The following is a 19,754-nucleotide window of genomic DNA, read 5'->3' as shown; positions in this document are numbered from 1 at the left end:
AAGACCACAGGCACATGTGGTGTTAGTTTAGGGAGCCGAACATTGTGATGTGAGAGCCAGGCTGTCTGTGATGAACGCCTTATTAATATTAATATAGAAACAGCGCAGTTGTATCCTACAACGCATGCGTACGAGCGTGTGTATACATGCGTGTGTACGAGTGATGAGGGTATAAACATGTACGTACGCAAGCGCACACATGAACGCTGAAGCACACACATTGATCATCGGCTCGCACACACACACACACACACACACACATACTCCCACACACAACCACACACACACACACACACACTCCCACACACATACTCCCACACACAACCACACACACACACACACACACACTCCCACACACATACTCCCACACACAACCACACACACACACACACACACACACTCCCACACACATACTCCCACACAACCACACACACACACACACACACACACACACACACACACACACACACAGAAAGGGAAAGGGCGGGGGAGGGTAGAAGATAGAGAGAGCGATAGCAGGAGGGAGGCAAAAGAGATGAGAGGATAAAACGTAATAAAGTGAAGGTGACAAAAAGAGCGACAGGTGTGCGCACCATGCCCTCACACCTGTTAATACCTGAAAAAGAAGCAACTCGCAAAACGCAAAAAACGACGCACAAGCTTTCCGCCTTCCGTCACTTTTCATGCCATTTGTCGGTGTTTTTTCCCCCTCATTTTATTGGCTCCTTGCGCAATTAAATGTACAGTTACAGCGGGCACTTTAGAGTTGATAAATGAAAAGCAAAAACGACACAATTGTGTTTTTTCCCCCATTTCTCATGCCAGCGTTCCTTTATGATTTTATTCCCTCCTTACATATCAAATATAGCGTTATAGTGGGAATTTTAGAGCGTACGAGCGACATGATTTTCCTTATGTAAACGTAAAGCATTTACTGTATGATAACCACCAATCGGAGACGTCCTCCACGCAGACAGTTTGAATTCAGCCAATCGTTATCGTACTCATATTCTCAGATATCGTTCACTGACGATGGCGTTGTTGCTCCCTATTCCGCATTTCCCGTAAACATTTGAAAGAGATTCGTTAGTTTATGTAGATATAACAGCAGATCCTACAACATCAGCTAAAAACCTGGTATCATCCTAAGCATAGACGCATTTCCCGTGGATCTGAAGAAGACGTCAGAAACATCATGGAAAGATTAGCTAATCTTCAGCCGGCATACGCATTTTTCGTATATATTGTCAAGCAAGTTTCGAAAAAACACAAAAACGAACTTCTTATAGCCCTAAGCATGGACACATTTCCGGTGCATGCCATTGTAAACTTAATAACCGTTATCAGAAGACCTGTTAGCAATAAACATAACAAGAGATGCTCAAAAACCCCAGTACACAAAAGACGTAAGCCTGGAAACATTTCTCGTATATGTCATGTTAGACTGAATGAATATTATCAGAGGAACTGTTAACATAAACACTTACGTATTTTCCGTATATTTTCAAGCACGACTCGACAACATCAGGAAAAAAATCCTAAGCATGCACGCATTTTCCGTATATTTTCAAGCACGACTCTACAATATCAGGAAAAAAATCCTAAGCATGCACGCATTTTCCGTATATTTTCAAGCACGAGTCGACAACATCAGGAAAAAAATCCTCAGCATGCACGCATTTTCAGTATATTTTCAAGCACGACTCGACAACATCAGGAAAAAAATCCTAAGCATGCACGTATTTTCCGTATATTTTCAAGCACGACTCGACAACATCAGGAAAAAAAAATCCTAAGCATGCACGCATTTTCCGTATATTTTCAAGCACGACTCTACAATATCAACAAATAAGACAAGCAATTTGTTTGCATGCTCTCATTTTCCGTAATAGTACCTTTTCTTTTCAAGCACGATTCGACAACATCGGCGAACAAGTCCTAAGCATGCACGCACTTTTCGTAGATGTCTTTCGGGTACACGTTGGGATCCAACTGCGTAGTCGGAACGCAGTTCAAGCCGGCTGCGCAAGGACACAAACGATGGTAGTTGTTGGCCGAGGCAAGTCAAGTCAAGTCAAGTCAAGTATTTTATTGTTTTGGGCCCAGAGGGCTTTGAAACAAAGATATAACTTTAACAAAAAAAGGTAACAAATCAGACAGTTAATATATGTATACAAATTGAGCGGACAAATACAACAATACTATACAACCAAAATAAATTGGCAATATACACTTCCATACATACAAACAAAAAGAAAAGAAAAAAAGGTTTAACAAAGTCAGGTAAGAAATCAGACAGGTAATATGTATACATTAAGCGGACAACGATAATATACAGCCGAAATAAATTGGCAATACCATTATGCCATGCATCTTTTGTAAAAACACAAAACAAAACAAAAGCATGTATTACATACATATACATACCAATAAATAAACTAGATGTAACGCTAACATACTAAAATCATAACATGGGCTAAAAATCTTGATAGCTCCATTAGTTTTATCTTAGATTTACAATTCATTAACTGTTCATATTTTAAACAATTTGGGTGAGATCGGTAATAAGGACTAATTAATTTTCTTCTTTCAGACACTATACTTTCGTCGGTACAAATGAACAAATAGTGAAACTCATCACCTAATTTTTATCGCACATATCACACAATCTTTCATTTCTAGGAGCGCTGCATTAAAAAATCTGTGCTGATGTATTGGCAACTTATGATTGCTTGTTCTAAATTTTGCTAATTTAACTTGGAATTTCCTAGGCAACCAAAGCAAAGCAATATAAATTATATTCTGTAATTAAAACACAAGCTGTTGGCATTCACGTCAGTGTTCCATTCCTGCAGGAATTGATCTCATTAATATTCCGTTGCATCAGCTTCTGCCACAGGAGATTGCGTTGCACAGAATCAAAAGCTTTACGCAGATCAATGAAAGCACAATATAACTTTTTCTTTTGTTGTAAAAATATATCAATAAGGCAATGTAGTGCAAAAATGTGGTCTACAGTAGCGTGGCCTTTTCGGAATCCAGCTTGTTCGTTGCCGATCACAGAATTGTCATCCAGAAATCCAGAATCTTTTATTTATCACACTTGTAAAAAGTTTTCCAAAACAACTTAGTACACTGATTCCTCTATAATTATCAGGGTCGGCTGTTGAGCCTTTACCGCCCTGATATGGCCCTTCGTGGTCGGCTGGGCGTTAAGCAAACAAACAAAAGAATGTTGAGCCTTTACCTTTAAAGATTGGGCTTATATACCCCACTGTCCAAGCTTTAGGCATTTTCCCAGTATGCAATATCAAGTTAAATAAACGTGTTACAATAGTTTATAGTTTTGGTGAGGAATATTTCAAAAACTCGTTTATAATACCATCGTATCCGCAAGCTTTGTTATTCTTTAAATTGTTTACACATATCATCACCTCCTCCTTTGTAATATCAACATTCAATTGTTCATTCATAATGTCTATGTCATCAAGCACATCATCTTGCACATCAATCAAGTCGTGGTCAGATACATTACTAAGTTTTTCAAAATGTTTTACAAATACTTCACGGGATATATCATGCATCGCTTGTTTCTTCTGCTGGTCACATCCACTTATCAATTTCCAATAACTGCTGGGGTCAGAAGACTTCATTGTTCGAATTTTCTTATGCAGCTGCTTTAAATAACTATTATAACTTTTACTCAGTGTTCCCTTATAATCCTTGAATGCTTGGACCTTATCTTGTATAATCTCTCTGTTATTTGGTTGGGCTTTAAATTTTCTCTTTATTTTTCTATATTTCCTTCTTGTCTGTTTACATTCTTTATCAAACCAAATTTTCTTAACTCCACTATGTGCATCGTTACTGCTACATGTATTTAATTTTTTCTTCTGCCTATTCTTTCTAAGCATGTTCAATTTATTGGCAGCTTCGGATAGAATTCCTTCTATTTGTTTCATTACATTATCGATCTGGTCCTGAGTTACATCCTCTACGCTACCAATTAGGGAAACTAATATCCCTTCCACTAATAATACTTTATTATCATCAATTTCATCCACAAAATTCTGATTTGCTCCTACTTTCCATATTGGTTTCAACACACTGCTAGTGTTATAATTGCTTTCAGTTTCATTTTCAACGTGTTCATTGTCCATTAGGATATCTGACAGGGTAAAAAATATAGGACAATGGACATCAGATAAACATTCATTATAGCCACATACTTGAAATTTTGAAAATGACAGAAAAACATTAGGCGAAGCCAGTACATAATCTACCTTTGTGGTTGAAAACGACGTTAAACACCAAATAAAGAAAGAAAGACATTATTACAAGTTACTCGACCCAATCTTGCGTCCTCTCCCATTCTGCAGAGTACTGCACGCGGAGGTCGCACCAGGGGTAGTCGGTCGTCTTGTAGGGGGGGGGGGGGGGGCAGAGGCTCCACTGATAGTTAGAGTAGATGTCTGTGCCTGCATAGAGCTGGCGACGGCGGCCGAAGACCGGCGTGATGGAACAGCAGCGGTTAGGGTCGTGGCAGTCGTCGTTGGTGTGGCACTCTAAACTGCCAGGTGGCGTCCACGCTGTCGAAGGTTTTTATAGAAATAAAACTGGAGAATTTTTTTCTTAATAAACTGTCTAAATTATACAAAACAAAACAACGTAAGGAAAAAGGATTCACCATTGTTTAATCTTGATTGTCAAAAAAGCATAACTGCCCAAAAAATTATAAGGAAATAGAACAATAATCGGAAGCACTACATTTTCGAGGTCAAATGAAAGTATCAGTTAGTTAGTTAGTTAGTTAGTTAGTTATAATAATATAATAATAAATGAGCATTTTTATAGCGCAACATCATAACTTTACAATTATGCTCTTTGCGCTTGACACATTTAAAATTAAATTAAAACACAGTTATACAAGCATTTACATGTACAGTCATAGTCAACAACGCTTAATTAAAAGCATACACCATCAAACATACATCACAAAAAATTATTCCACTAACTAAGTAATAAAAACATGAATAAAATAGGTAGTTAGACATTTGGCTGGCTTTCTTTCTTTATTTGGTGTTTAACGTCGTTTTCAACCACGAAGGTTATATCGCGACGAGGGAAAGGGGGGAGATGGGATAGGGGAAAGGGGGGAGATGGGATAGAGCCACTTGTTAAGTGTTTCTTGTTCACAAAAGCACTAATCAAAAAATTGCTCCAAGGGCTTGCAACGTAGTACAATATATGACCTTACTGGGAGAATGCAAGTTTCCAGTACAAAGGACTAAACATTTCTTACATACTGCTTGACTAAAATCTTTACAAACATTGACTATATTCTATACAATAACCACATAACAAGGGTAAAAGGAGAAACAAAATCCGTTAGTCGCCTCATGCGACATGCGGGGTGCAGAGAAATAAGCATGTGGAAAAGAAGACTTTTGGTAAGTGAAATAAAGGTGATGGATCCAGTCAGGTAGAAATAAGACAACAAGAAAAGAATTGGAAAACTGCAGGGAATAGTAGGGAGAGTTTTCTTGGAAGGAAATATAGGTGAAAGGACTGGTAAGGCAGAAATAAGACAAAAGAAGAGAAGAAACAGAACCGTTAGTCGCCTCTTACGACATGCTGGGTAGCATCGGGTAAATTCTTTCTAGTCCCAACCAATATGGGACTCCCCCTAACCCGCGGGGGGTATTTGGCTGGCTGATTGGTTGGTCGTTCGGTCGGTGAGTGAGTGAGTGAACAACGAAAAGGAAGAAAATAAAGAAGAAAAAATAACCCATTTCTTAGAAATTCGGGTCGCTTCTTCCCAGCTAGCAGAAAGCTAGCAGCAACAAGAGTTGCGCTAACCTGGTGTGTGAATGTTTAAGTGTATTCAGCCACCATCATTTATGGCAGAACGACCGATATCTTTTACGTGCCACGGTTATGACACGTTGTGGGACAATCATGGATACCGTCTCTGAGTCTGCACACAAAATTGACCCGTGTCCGTCCTGGCCTGGATTCGAACCCGTGACTCAAGAATCACAAGTCTAGTGCTTACCCAACTGAGCTACCATGGCCCCTGCTTGCATTGGAAGGTTACTTCCTTTCTTTTTTTTGTTGAGCGAAGAATGTCGCCGTGAAACCAGAAAACGAGATCGTTCTTCGCAAGGAATCTCATCAGTAACAGTGCAGACGACCATAACAACAAGCTGGCCAGTTTATTTTTATAACGTGTGGAATCTCTATGAACCGCCGCCATAATAATTAACCTTGGAGCCAATTTGTCATTCTTTCACTGGCTCAAGCACAAAGAATGCTAGGTTCAAACGGCATTCATTATGAAGTCAGGTGAACAGCTTCTATATGCAGCCGTGTTTGAGTATCTTCAAGTTTTACAGCCGTGTAGACACTTGTACCTTTCTTCTCGGAAAATTACACCTGCCTTCGCGAAATGGAGGATGCCTCCTTGACGGACAAGGGTTTTACATTCTTTGAGGTGTTTTGGAGGATTTTAACAGTTATTTCCGTTTCGTTGCGATGAGAAGAATAAGTAGGAACTTGCTATTTACGTGCAGATTCGCAGGAATAGCAATGAGTGGTATATTTGTTTAAGCTGTAAAACCATACTTTTCTTCTGCTTTAACGTAATCATCATCATCATACAAAGACGTCCGTGGCCCACTCTGAACCAAGCTGGCTGTGGTAAGTGCTGTTCACATGGCAGACTTTCAACCAATTTCCCCTCAACTTTAGTTGGCTGGAAGTCACTCGCTAGTCGCTGTAGCTACGTCTGCGAACAGTCTGCCATTTGAACGATCCCGACGATTTAGTTCCGATTTAGTTAAAATTTAGCAGCGACTTGAAAACTCATGTGAGCGCTGCTCGACTCCTCAGCGATTTACAAATGACTTGCGGCAGACTATATACTGTAATCACGCTTTCCGATTGTTTTAGATCTAGCCGGAAAACAACGAAGGCGACCGGACAAGCCCGAATGTGCAAGTAAAATAAAAAACGTTGCATACAACAAGTTTAAGCTTTAGCGCCCTTCATATGGGCTTCTACTGACATGTTACTGACAAAAATCATTTGAAAGTCTGCCATGTGAACATTACTTAAGCAGATCAGTGTTGGCTCGTGGCCAAAGTACAACCAGGGATTTGTCTATATTTTCCATAGTCAACGTTCAGATCATTCTCTAAGCGAATGCCATCATACCACCATCGTGCGCAAAAAGATCAACGATTACGTTAAAGATCCCGAGTTTCCAGTTAAGTTTAAGGACTTAAAAACAGACATAATTATACATATTTCAAGCACACTCTCGAAGACGTCGTGAAGCTTACAAATGTTTCTGGGTTAAACAAACAAACAAACAAACAAACAACACTGGAAAAAATGGTCTGTCGCGCAAGACTCAGAAGCGCACAAGTAGAAGAATACGATGAAGAAGATGAATAAAACAAAACAAAAAATAGTCTTGTTTTGAATCGTACGAATCTTACTTGAAGATGCCAACATGTTTCCTGAAAGAAAGAAAGAAGGAAATAAAGAGACTGGAATAAAGAAAGAAAGAAAGAAGGAAAAAAGGGGGAAAAAAGAAAGAATGGAAGGATAGAAGAAACAGAGACAGAAAGAAAGAAGCAGAGAATGATATAAAAGGGAAAAAAGGTGGAGAAAAAGGATGTAAGAAAGAAAGCAAGAAATCTGAATCTGACATCTTTCCCACTGCCCCTGACTGTAGTTTGTACCCCTCTCTCTCCACACCCACATGTATGCACCCACCGCCGCCCACACTAACATGTTGTTCAACCTCATGCACAGGTCAAACGTCTGTCTTCGTGCACTTGGTGCACGTCCCGTAATCACAAGGAAGCTGACCTAGATACTCCGCGTCTCCCACCGTTCGATGACGTCGGAATACCCATCAACACGCGTATTCCCTGCCGATACCCGCTACATGGAACTCTTCAACACCACTTGCTCTAACTGCCAGAACCAGTTTTTTCAATTATTTACCGTCGTCGGGGCCTCGCCTATGCGCAAAACAACAGTTAACCGCAAAAATTGAGACAGCTTTGAAGTTTGTTTGTGAGAAGAGGCAGTAAAACAAAAGTCGCAGACAGAGAAGCAAGGTGCATGTTGTGCGAGTGAAAAGGAACAATGATTTTGCCGTTTGAAAGGATGGACATAAGAACATTGGTTCTGACATCGGGGATAATTCTTCTCAGTGAGTATGAGTGTTCAACTTTTTTTATACGCAACAAATCTTACCAATTGCTTTGTTTGTTTGCTTGTTTGGTTAATTGTAACTTGTTGTAAGTTATTTCTGTTAAGAAAATACATATTCGTTTTTTTCTTTTGAATTTAAAAGAATGCAATCCTTAAACTTTTCCAGCTGTAAGCAGTCATTTTCAATCAATTCAAATGCAATCCTTTTCTTCCTTTCAGACTTGACAAATATCGGGGGTAGCCTGTACCGATGTATGATACCCCTTCAGCACTGCCTGGGTAACTTTCTACCCATTGGCTATGCCATGCAGAGAGTGGACATACCAACTGCTATCACACATCTCAATCAACAGTGTCCGTAAGTAAAAACTACATAATTCTTTCTGTCTATCTGTCCTTCAATTTATCTTTCTATCTGTCTGTCTGTCTGTCTTTATATCTACTTTCTATATGTCTGTCCATCTATCTTTCTATATGTCTGTCCATCTATCTTTCTAACTGTCTTTCTATCTATCCTTCTGTCTGTCTTTCTATCTATCCTTCTGTCCGTCTGTCTGTCTGTCTAGATTTTTCGATTTTTGTGGACAGGAGTCTTAATATACTTTGTAATCCTTTCGCTCAATACTGCCAGAGAAATTTAAGATACTTTTACAGGAAATCGCACGAAAAAATAAAGGAAGAGCTTCAGGAAGTTAAAGTTATTTTTACAATTTTACGTTAACCACAAATGTCCTTGTTTTAAGTTGTTCGTTTTGTGTTGACCATTTCCAGGAACATTGAAAGCGTGAACACCTGTCTGGCTCAGTACGACTGTCGCCATCTTCCTGCCAGACGTCGCGTTGAGGCGTATCGCTGGTTCTTCAATTGGATGTGTCAAAACACGCATGGTAAGTCGAACATTCTAGTTTATTACCATTCCAGTGCACCATATGGCTTTTTGACCAATCAGGTCTGATTCTATGTGACCCTCTAAATGTTATAACGTTCAGGCAGGGACCCTTTTTGTTTATCACGCTAAAAATTAACAAGACAAAGTAAAAATTGGAACTAACAATATCAGCGTGACTTATTCTAAAGAATGACACTTCAAATGCTGTCAGATACTACACTCTTTATCTAAAAAATACCGAAAAGCCAATTTTGTTGGTGGGTGCTTTACAGAACAGCAAGGCACCACCCACCCTCTGCGTTTGCAATGCCGACCCACTCACTTCAACATGTCATTGTCAAAGTTCTGACGATTCAAGTGAAATTGTGTCACTTAATTTACGTAAAATATATCTTTACGTCATTTTCTTTCTCTCTGGTGTCGTTTCGAAATCTGTCGCTCTCAGTTAGACAAGAGATATCGAAGCAACTGAAACGCATGTTCAACATGGTTTTTCTTGTGAGATTGTTGTGTGAACTCATTTGACCTGTGAATATTCATCACGTCAGGTGAGTGACTCTGATTGGCTGGCCTAGGTCACGAGTATGCTTTGACTGACAGGCATAATCAGATAAGAGCGACCCAGTTTCCATTGCGGCTGTTCCGTCTAATTCGCGGGGTCGCTTCGAAATTTCTTTTGGTCGAAATAGACTGTAATAAAACCGTTATTTCTAATGTGCTGACTGTTATTTAATGATAACAGACATGTCTCAAAAATGATATCAGCATTCGCCTCCGGCTCATGCTGATAATACATTTTCTCGACATGTCTGTTATCAGTTGCTAACAGTCAGCATATTAGAAATAACTCACAATAGGATAGTATAGTATAGTATAGTATAGTATCTATAGTATAGGATATCGGCACGGTTGGCCTAGTGGTAAGGCGTCCGCCCCGTGATCGGGAGGTCGTGGGTTCGAACCCCGGCCGGGTTATACATAAGACTTTAAAATTGGCAATCTAGTGGCTGCTCCGCCTGGCGTCTGGCATTATGGGGTTAGTGCTAGGACTGGTTGGTCCGGTGTCAGAATAATGTGACTGGGTGAGACATGAAGCCTGTGCTGCGACTTCTGTCTTGTGTGTGGCGCAAGTTATATGTCAAAGCAGCACCGCCCTGATATGGCCCTTTGTGGTCGGCTGGGCGTTAAGCAAACAAACAAACAAACAAATAGTATAGGATAGCATAGCATAGCATAGCATATCATAGTACATTGCCTGATTCCCGGGAGCATACTGGTAACTGGAGCCTTGCCTGGAAGTGAAGGAACCGGGCTTTTTGAAATTTAGAAAGCATGCGTTTTTTAATTCATGATATGCATGTAGAATCACACAATGGGTATCCTTTTTGAGTGTGAAAGCTGCTAATTTTGTCACACATTATATGTCGTCTCTAACAAAGCACCGATCACTATAATTTCTTATATGTGAGTTTTGTATCTCTTTATCAACTTCATCGTCATTTTTTTCAGTGTTTGAGGCAAACGCAGAATGCTGGGATTTTCCGTTTGAAAGTGACGTCACCAGTTGTGGTGAGCATTACATCGCTGGGGAAATGGGATCTCGCCTGCATATGGCCAACCATCCTTGTCCGTGAGTGTTGATATTTGCTGGTGTTTTGTGACATTCTCTTTTGTTAAGTTCTGTTATGTGTGATAACTGAACATTTAGGAATGAATTTTAGTTATGGGGTGGTGGACGGGCGCAATGGCCTGGTGGTTAAGACGTGGTTAACGTTAACCCATATAAGCACACTGTCCCATTTTTGGGATGCTGAATGCAAACCACTGCGGTGATAGTTCAGATTTCTGTTCTTACTTGGACTAGGGCGGCCCTAACCAAATGGCAAAACCAGTTAGTTTCAGTGCTTTCCTTATCTGAATTTTGCTGAGGCGGTAATTTGCACATTTTGTGGTGTTGCTGTGTGTAATTAACTAATTAAGCTGGGTCTAGAACTTTTTTGTCTGAAAACTGTTTATATCTCATTATGAAGAGAAAATGTTTATTATAACAAAATGCAAAAGTGGTTTACTTAGTTTGTCAATAATGAATGACTTTTGTTTTTGTGTAAGCTGAAACAAGCATTCCACTTTTGGGACAGTGGTGGGGTTTTTGCTCCTTACTCTCATCAAGGTCTATATTTTTCTGCAGACTGTACATGTTTCATCAAGTAGTTAGCATGATGGGGGATGCATTCTATAGACATGAGAGATAACTTTGAATAATATCACAGATATTTGAGTCAGCTCCTGCTCAAAATTAGGAAAACGCCCATTGTGTATTGGGTCCATGTAATCACGGGCTCACTGTCAACCGGCGTTTATCCTAATCAGTTTTAGCCTGCTACACCGTGGTTGACGATTACAAATAAAACTTTTGTGTTCAATTCCAGCAAGTGCCAAGGTTGTTTGTAGGCCATTTAAAAAATTAAAAGACGATTTATTTACACTAAAATATTCCCTCGCATACAATACGGAACTCCAACCAACGGTATTCCAGTATAGGTGAAAAATATGATTGGCGCGACATCTTTCAGGGAATGCCAAACCAACATTTATGATGTTTATGTGCAGTTTATTTGCAAAAATAAAGGGTAATGATCCTGTAATCAGTTCGGTGGGTTATAGGAGCACAAAAACACCCAGCACGCATCTCCAAAAATGGAGTATGGCTGCCTAAATGGCGGAGAGAAAAAAAACGGTCATACACGTAAAAACCCGCTCATCCCAAACACGAGTGTAGATGGGAGTTACAGTCCATGAACACCAAAGCAAATGATGAAGTTACGGGGTGATAATGTGTGTTCACCGTACATTTGTCGATGTCTTTACAAGAACTCTCACTTAGAACTTAAATGTATGCAACTTTGTATTGTTTGGCAGGCAGGCGCAAATGCGTCAAAATCAGTTTTCCACTTTAAAGTGTGTATGTTAAGGATACCATAGGATATTTAGTGGCTTGTTGACAGACCAGCTTTTTCTGTTGGTCCAAGGGGAGCGTATCTTCTGTTTTATCATTATCGACCAAGGCCGCAATGAAAACTTGTGAAAATGATGACAAACAAAGGTTGCTACTATTGCTATTCTTGTTGTTGTTGTTGTTGTTGTTGTTGTTATTTCGTGTGCGCAATGAAAACTTGTGAAAATGATGACAAACAAAGGTTGCTACTAATGCTGTTGTTGTTGTTGTTGTTGTTGTTGTTGTTATTTCGTGTGTTCATACAACCAGATTGACCTCCTGTGCTTTCAGGTATGTTCAACAGCTGGTGGTGTGTGTCCGCGAGAAGATGCTGAAACGTCCCGAGTGTTCGGAGACGGCCACAGAACTCTACGTCAACATCATCATCCAGTCCAGTCGCGCCTTCTCCGCCTGTCCACGCTGAACACAGCCAAGAACATTGTCACTTGATATTCACACATTCTGGAGTTACAACATCGATTTGATTTTGTTGGTAGAATGGGCACATTTTGGGAGATGGTGCTTTTTCCCTGTCGTTGCCATGCAGATATTCTATTGTAGCTTTAAACCCGATATTAATTAGGCCAAGTCGACCCCGCGAAGTCTCGTTCACGAAGATAGCTGCACAAAGCTTTGGCAGTTAATTTGCAGCAAAAAGACTTCGCAAAGTCTTCACGAAGTCAACTTCTAGCTCGATTAAGGAAGGCATTCAGGGGAGGGGGCGAGGGGCTGGTTAGCCCCAAGACCTGAAAGTGTCTGGCGGAGGGCGCTGCCTAGGGGTTGATGGGTTTTGTAGAATGGGCTTTGAAGTCTTCATGCCATCCGGACAAAGACAGCTGGTTCGTTTCAAAGGTTTTGTTCTTCCTCACTCAAAGTTGTAATAGCTATTGGACTAAAGAAATGAATAACAACCAGGGGATGTTGTTTTTCGTTTATTTCTTCGGGCAAACAATATTCTGAGCTAATTGTACAGATCCCACAAGATGATTTTCAGTTTAGCATTACCTGCATTTTGCTCTGTACCACAACGCAACTCGTTGAAGAGTTCAGTCATATGTTACTGTTCATACAAACTTCATTCATTGTCATCTTATACTTTCTCTCTGCTACGCGCGCGTTGCTGAATTATTGTCATTGGTGATCTTCTGATAATTACACAACTCTGCATCGAATCCTCACCCTTTTCAAAATTGAAATCCTACCTCTATTGAAGTTGGCATCAACTGGTATATCCTGTGTTATACGCTTTATGTCAGGCCCGTATGTTTTGAGGTGAAAATACTTAACTACTTTTGTTTTGAAAGTACAAAATGTAGGGGAAGGGCTCCTAATATGGACCACTTTTTATTTCATGCTAATAACTAGCTTGTTTTCTTGCAAAGAAGTTTCATTTTGTGTTTGGTAGTCCTTCTCTCTTAGGTGAACCGTTGAGCCTAATTAGAGTGAAATAGCTTTGATAGACATTCAGCAAAAATTAAATAGAGAAAAAAATCACAAATGGTCCATATTAGGAGCCTGGGCGCCCAATATGCAATATGGACCAGTGAAGCGGCCTTCACGAATCACTGTCAAAAGCCCCCAATACTTCAAAATAGCATGATACAACTTGGTGTGCATGTCAGACTATTTCAAATATGCTTTATATTCTATCAAACAATTCAATTTGAATATCTATGGACAGCGACAATTTTCTACACTTCTTTAACAAACTAAACATTGCTCAATAGGCCTTATCATATAACAATTTTTGTCTTTTATTAAACTTCTTATTACAATTAAAAAATGTTGAAAATCAAACACGACCTCAACTAATTCATCTTTATATTTAAATAATGTAAATTTTCGTATTTTACCTCTTGAAAAGACAACTATTTTCGTTTTTTGGGCGTGAACCCGCAAATTCCACTGAACACATGTCAATATTCGGACAACACATTAAGTGAGTTTTGTAATGCTTCTGGGGATTCTGCTAAAATGGTTGTATCATCTGCATATAATAAAATAAACATTTTAAACATCAACTCTGCATCATCCGGTTGTAATTTCAACATAGCAACTTCCCGTTCAATAGTAGAGAGGTGTTCAGTTTTATCAAACATATAAGCTTGTAAATCATTTAAATACACAGCAAACAATGCAGGTGACAAGTTTTCCTCTTGATGGACACCGGTAAAACATTGAAAAAATCTGACTTTTGGTTACCTACCGAAACACATGACTTGGCCTTATTATACACATTTTGAATAATATTCAACATTCGCCCATTTATACCAACATCAAACATTTTCTTAGAAAAGCTCTTTTCACATAATCAAATGCTTTTTCATAACCAATAAAAAAAAACAATAAAACTTTTTTCTCTTTGATAAAAAAATAATCAATAATACAATGTAAAGTAAAAATGTGGTCGAGGGTTGAATGACCTGCTCGAAAACCGGCTTGTTCTTCACCAATGACTGAATAATCATCAACATATTTAGTTAGCTTATTATTCAAAACACTGGTAAATAACTTTCCAAAACAGCTCATAAGGGTTATAACCTCTGTAATTAGCTGGGTCTTCAACATCTCCCTGTTGCTTATACATGGGGCGTAAAAGTCCAACTGACCATTCGTCGGGCATGTGTCCAGAACAAAAAAATTACATTAAACAACTTTGTACATATTTCAATCAACTTCCCAGCAGAAACTTTCTAAAACTCTTTTATAATTTGATCATCTCCACAGGCTTTATTATTCTTTAACTTTTTAACTGCTTTTAAAACTTCATCTTCTGTTATGATACAATTTAAATCAGCGTTATCATTGTGTAGGCTACCTTTTCATTTAAATTACATTCATTTTTATCAACCTCATTTTCACCTGCTGGAAACCTACCTTTAAAATGTTTCAGAAAAACGTCAGAAAAGACTTTGGGTAATTTTTCATCTTTTTCTCTTAGGGTTCCAATGTTCCAAATGCAGTCATCCATTTTCCTAAACGTTGTCTACCTCCCAGCAAGATGTGTAGATCTTGGCAAACGCGTGACATAAAAACTAGATTTGATGACGTTACCGTACACGTGCTGACAAATTCCACACCTCGATCTGTCTAACATGTTTATGTCATTAACAAGATCTAGATCTTCACTTTTCAGGACGTGTACGGGAGATTGGCGATTCCTAAACGCCCCACTGAACGACTGACGTCACAGCCGCTTCGGCCTTTTCCGGAGGAACACCGCGTGCCACTTCGATCGCGTTGCACTTGCCGCAGTCATTCGGCGATGCCACCTTGATTATCAGTTAATAAAGTTATTATTCAGGCAATATGAAAGAAAGTAGTTTTTTCTTTTGTTACACTTACACATAGTTTTATGAAGATCAATTTCAGACTCGGCAAAAGAATGGTTGTATCATGAGCGACTGTCACAAGGGAGAGGTGCGGTTCGGTCAGTAGGTCAGTCACTGTCGAACTGTTCGGTGCGAAGCACGGTTTTGTTTCTGGTAACTATATTGATTTCTTCAAGTTGTACTAATGTTTTTGTGTGCTTGTTATTGGCTAATACGGTGAGCCCACGCCGTTTAGTTTGCAGACCGTGCACATGTGAGCTTTGTGTAATCGCGTTTTCATCATAACATACCACCGTGCTAAACCGCTTTGGGGGAAATGGTTTAAAAAAAAAATAAATAAAAAAAATAAACGGAATGCATCAGGGTTGAAAAGATTGAGATGACAAAAATAAAGAAAAAAAAACAACCTCTAACCAGGAAGGGAGTCGAACCCGAGTCAGCTGACCTTCAAGCTGGAGCACAAACCACTAGGCTACGACAGCAACTGACAGATAGGGCTACAAAAGTGAAGGCATTTCAGGGTTACTCCGTCGTATGTGGCGTTTCTCGCGCATGAAGGTTCTGTTACCAACTCTACGGCTAAGAAAGGTTGCATTTGAAGTTAAATGTCCACTAAAATATCAAAGGGAACACCATTTCTGAACAACACAACGGTTTGCGCTCGCCTCTCGCAGTCGTTCAGGTGAAACCAAATCGGCTTGCCTGATACAGCAGATATTTCAACACTTCCACGTCATACTGAAACACTGAGCTACAGTTTAGTAACGTGATATGTTTTCAATTGTTCGTTCACTTATATTGCTTTCAGATTTAACACACCAAGATGAGTGCTACGCGACCGAAGTGTGTATTATGTACACGCGGTGTTCCTCCGGAAAAGACCGAAGCGACATGTGACGTCAGTCGTTCAGTTGGGCGTTTAGGAATCGCAAAGTACGGGAAGGTGTACGGGTAACGTCATCAAATCTAGTTTTTACGTCACGCGTTTGCCAAGATCTGCAGTCTTGGTGGGAGCAAAACAAGGTATGATTTGGAACATTGGAGAAAAAAAGTGAGTCACCGGTGACGCAATATCTACACGTATACGTACAGGTCTTTGCTACACGTTCGATCATCTAGAACACTGTATTGTGTCCCCGAACGGAACCGATAAGCGTTGCCGACAAGTCTTCAAAATTGTAAACTAGAACATCACGTGACGGAGGTGTTCTTTCTCCATTCGCCTTACAGTGTTCCTTTTATGTTTGAATCTGATAAATAACTTGCGCTACATTTTTGTTTTGTTTTTCTTTGCGGTAATTTTGTTTTTAGTAGAGATGGCTAGATGTGAAGCTGTTGGTTTTGATCATTTAACTAACCATGTGTCGGAGGTTTGAGTTGTATGTTCGTAAAAGCTGCTTTTAGGCATCACATACATTAGGCCCCCCAAAAAAATTGTCTGTTTAGGGTAACATGACCAAAAAAAGTAGGGTCGGTAGGTAGGTAGGGTTTTTTTTGTGTGTGTGTGTGTGTGTGTGTGTGTGTGTAAATTCACTTCTTATATTTGATGAATACATGTTTCAAAACTAACGTATAAATAAAACAGAGAGAAAGGGAGAGAAAGAAACGCCAAATGTCTCTTTTTATCATTTTTACCTCTTTTTTTTTTTAAATCAAAAAAAAGTTTTTGGGTCGGCGCCAAATCGATAGGGTCGGTCGGGTTACCCTAAACAGACAATTTTTTTTTTTTTGCCTCAACAAACGCCGCCTTCGCATTTCCTCCAACATAAATTCATAATTTTTGTTTTGAAACCAAAATGTGCCTTTACTTTTTTCTTTGAAATATTTGTTTAAGTATATCGCTCTTAATTATTTTGTTAATTGTCTTGTCTGGACCTACTCTACAGTGATGTATGCAATTTTTGTGTGTAGTGGCAACACTCATATTGGGCGCATGCCTTGAAGTCACCTTGGAGAAAAATATTTTAGGGCATTTTTAACATGTTAAGACAGTGCATTTTTAGCAGTTTTATGTAATTTCGAACGTGTTGTTGCATTTGTGTAGTTTAAGTGCATAACTGACGTCTGTTGGGCAGATGTGAGACGACTATCAATTTAGTTTCTGTGCTTTATTCGCATTCTTGAATATATTTTAACGCGCAAGCAACATCAATTTGAATAAAACATGGTTTAAACATTTTTTATTTAGATAACGTGTGTTTGTGCTTAAAACAAAGTTATACAGACATTATTCTACCCCACCCCCACCCCCTTCACACATTCACACACACACACGCATTTACACGCACACATTTACGCACGCGCACTGACGTTCTTTCTTTCTTTATTATTTTGGTGTTTAATGTCGTTTTCAACCGTTCAAGGTTATATCGCGACGGCGCACTGACGTATGCATGTAGGAACACACACGCACACACACACACACACACACACACACACACACACACACACACACACACACACACACACACGAAAAGCAACAATTAAAACACCAGATTTTTCCGCTAATTATTAGAGACATCCAGATTCAACCTTCGTCAGACGATCATTCGTCGGTGGTGGGGATTTCCTCTCTATTTTTAACTTTGTGCCTCAAAGCGCATGCGCTTGGTTTTTCGCGCCCACCACTGCTTGCCGAAGACCGGGATCTGCGTTGTGAAAAAGGCGTGTTTGACGAAACTCAATCAGCAATCTTCGTGAGTACTTTTAGTCCTTTTCATAATGTTAAAAATATGTTTTATGTGCGCAGTGTTAAAGTTTAATATCTGTACGACGCTTCTGTGGACTGTGCATCTGTAAGCTGTTCATTTTGGAGGCCTAGTGCATGAACACGGATACCCACACAAAACTCAGAACTTGAGTCGACGGGCGACATATCCTGCCAATTATCTCCCTTGATCTCTCTTGCACAAGACACTTGTTTCCACTAGGCCTATTTGTTTTAGACTTGGGAGATTTTACAGGAATGAATCTAAAAATACCCAGCATATTCAGATGTCTGGAATATTCCGATAAAAAAGACTCGTCATACATAACACTATACTCGTCATCACTGTTTCGAAAACAGACGAACGCGCACGAAGAACTTCGCGTAGATCTGGACCGAAATTGGAAAGTGGTGACCGTGACGGGATGTGACGTCACCACTTCAACAAACTCGCGAAGATCGGAACTCACGAAATTTTGACGAAGGCAAATCTGGATGTCTCTAATTAATGCCTTTTACTTACGGTTACGATTACACATTCTCAGAAACAATCAACACACTTCAAAGCATTCGCCATGTCACAAGAACTACGGCCAAGAGCCAATTCTTCACGAAGGACACCATTTGACACTTTGTTTTCCAGTTTCTACAATGGGTAGAACCGCTTGTTCTATATACTGACCACAGAGCAGTCTTGTCACAGCGATCTTATCAACGTCAGCAAAATTGCACCTATGTTTTCCTGATGACTAAATGACGTTAGCAGGTGCTCCTACAAGCTTCGGTTGTGCCAGCAATACAAGTTTATGTATGTCGTTATGAATATGTGACAAACACAACCCACACAAACTGACAAACGCAACACATCAACAGGATGAACTGATAGCCTTGGGTAATAACATACTTTGTATCATATTTAAAAACAAAACAGAGAATGTCCCGAAAACAAGTAATAATGTTTCTAGTCGGAAAGCTAGATTTAACCTTCGCCGGTGGTCGTGGGTCCGTGTGGACTCAGAAGGGTGTTTAATTGCAAATATCTCTTAAAGGCACAGTAAGCCTCCCGTAAACCATCACAGATACGGTCAGGCTTTTACACACAGTACAAACACCCTTTCATTTAAACACTCACCGATTGAGAACATCCTAGGTGCCCTCCGTAAAGAGCGAACAATTTTCAAAGAATTTATTTTTGCGTGGTTTCTCTTACGCCTGAGCCATCGTGAACCCGTGTGATCCAGTTTCCCTTTTTCACAATGTAGTCGTCAGTTAGTCATTTGAATGCGACTCGATGTCAGCTTATCTACAATAGCACGTTTTTATGCACGAAACAAACGGCTGTGGTTCACAAGAACTCTAGCGATGGCTTTTGACTGTTGAGAGGAACGGCGATATGCCGCATAAACCGTCGTCTGCTACGACCCTTGCGTGACCCTGCTTCCGGGCTTTTCTTTTTTCAAACTTTCACAACTTCGAATTGCACTGATCTTGTCTTGATGAAAACATGCTGTCAATTTATTATTTAGATTTTAAAAGTTAGGTCTAGCGCAAAAACGCGCCACGGTCCAAACACTTTCTGATTATCATCGATCCACGGCTATC

The 19,754-nt window shown here is 39.7% G+C and overlaps 1 protein-coding gene across 1 annotated transcript; it reads left to right on the top strand.

The window, feature by feature from the left end:
* Positions 1-8,052: 8,052 nt before the first annotated feature.
* Positions 8,053-15,751, top strand: LOC138947026 (uncharacterized). Its single transcript, XM_070318459.1, has 5 exons — positions 8,053-8,227; positions 8,449-8,587; positions 9,001-9,116; positions 10,628-10,748; positions 12,405-15,751. The coding sequence occupies exons 1-5, from the start codon at positions 8,161-8,163 to the stop codon at positions 12,535-12,537; spliced, it is 576 nt and encodes a 191-aa protein (XP_070174560.1). The 5' UTR covers positions 8,053-8,160; the 3' UTR covers positions 12,538-15,751.
* The last annotated feature ends 4,003 nt before the right edge of the window (positions 15,752-19,754 follow it).

The sequence above is a fragment of the Littorina saxatilis genome, linkage group LG1 (assembly GCF_037325665.1).
Source record: "Littorina saxatilis isolate snail1 linkage group LG1, US_GU_Lsax_2.0, whole genome shotgun sequence".
Taxonomy (NCBI): domain Eukaryota; kingdom Metazoa; phylum Mollusca; class Gastropoda; order Littorinimorpha; family Littorinidae; genus Littorina; species Littorina saxatilis.
This window is presented reverse-complemented; position numbering and strand designations above follow the sequence as displayed.

Excerpts from the sequence above, each read along its gene's own strand:
- LOC138947026 (XM_070318459.1), top strand. The coding sequence starts at position 8,161 with ATGATTTTGCCGTTTGAAAGGATGGACATAAGAACATTGGTTCTGACA. Across the intron at positions 9,117-10,627 it reads GATGTGTCAAAACACGCATG|TGTTTGAGGCAAACGCAGAA; the intron begins GTAAGTCGAACA and ends CATTTTTTTCAG. Across the intron at positions 10,749-12,404 it reads ATGGCCAACCATCCTTGTCC|GTATGTTCAACAGCTGGTGG; the intron begins GTGAGTGTTGAT and ends CTGTGCTTTCAG.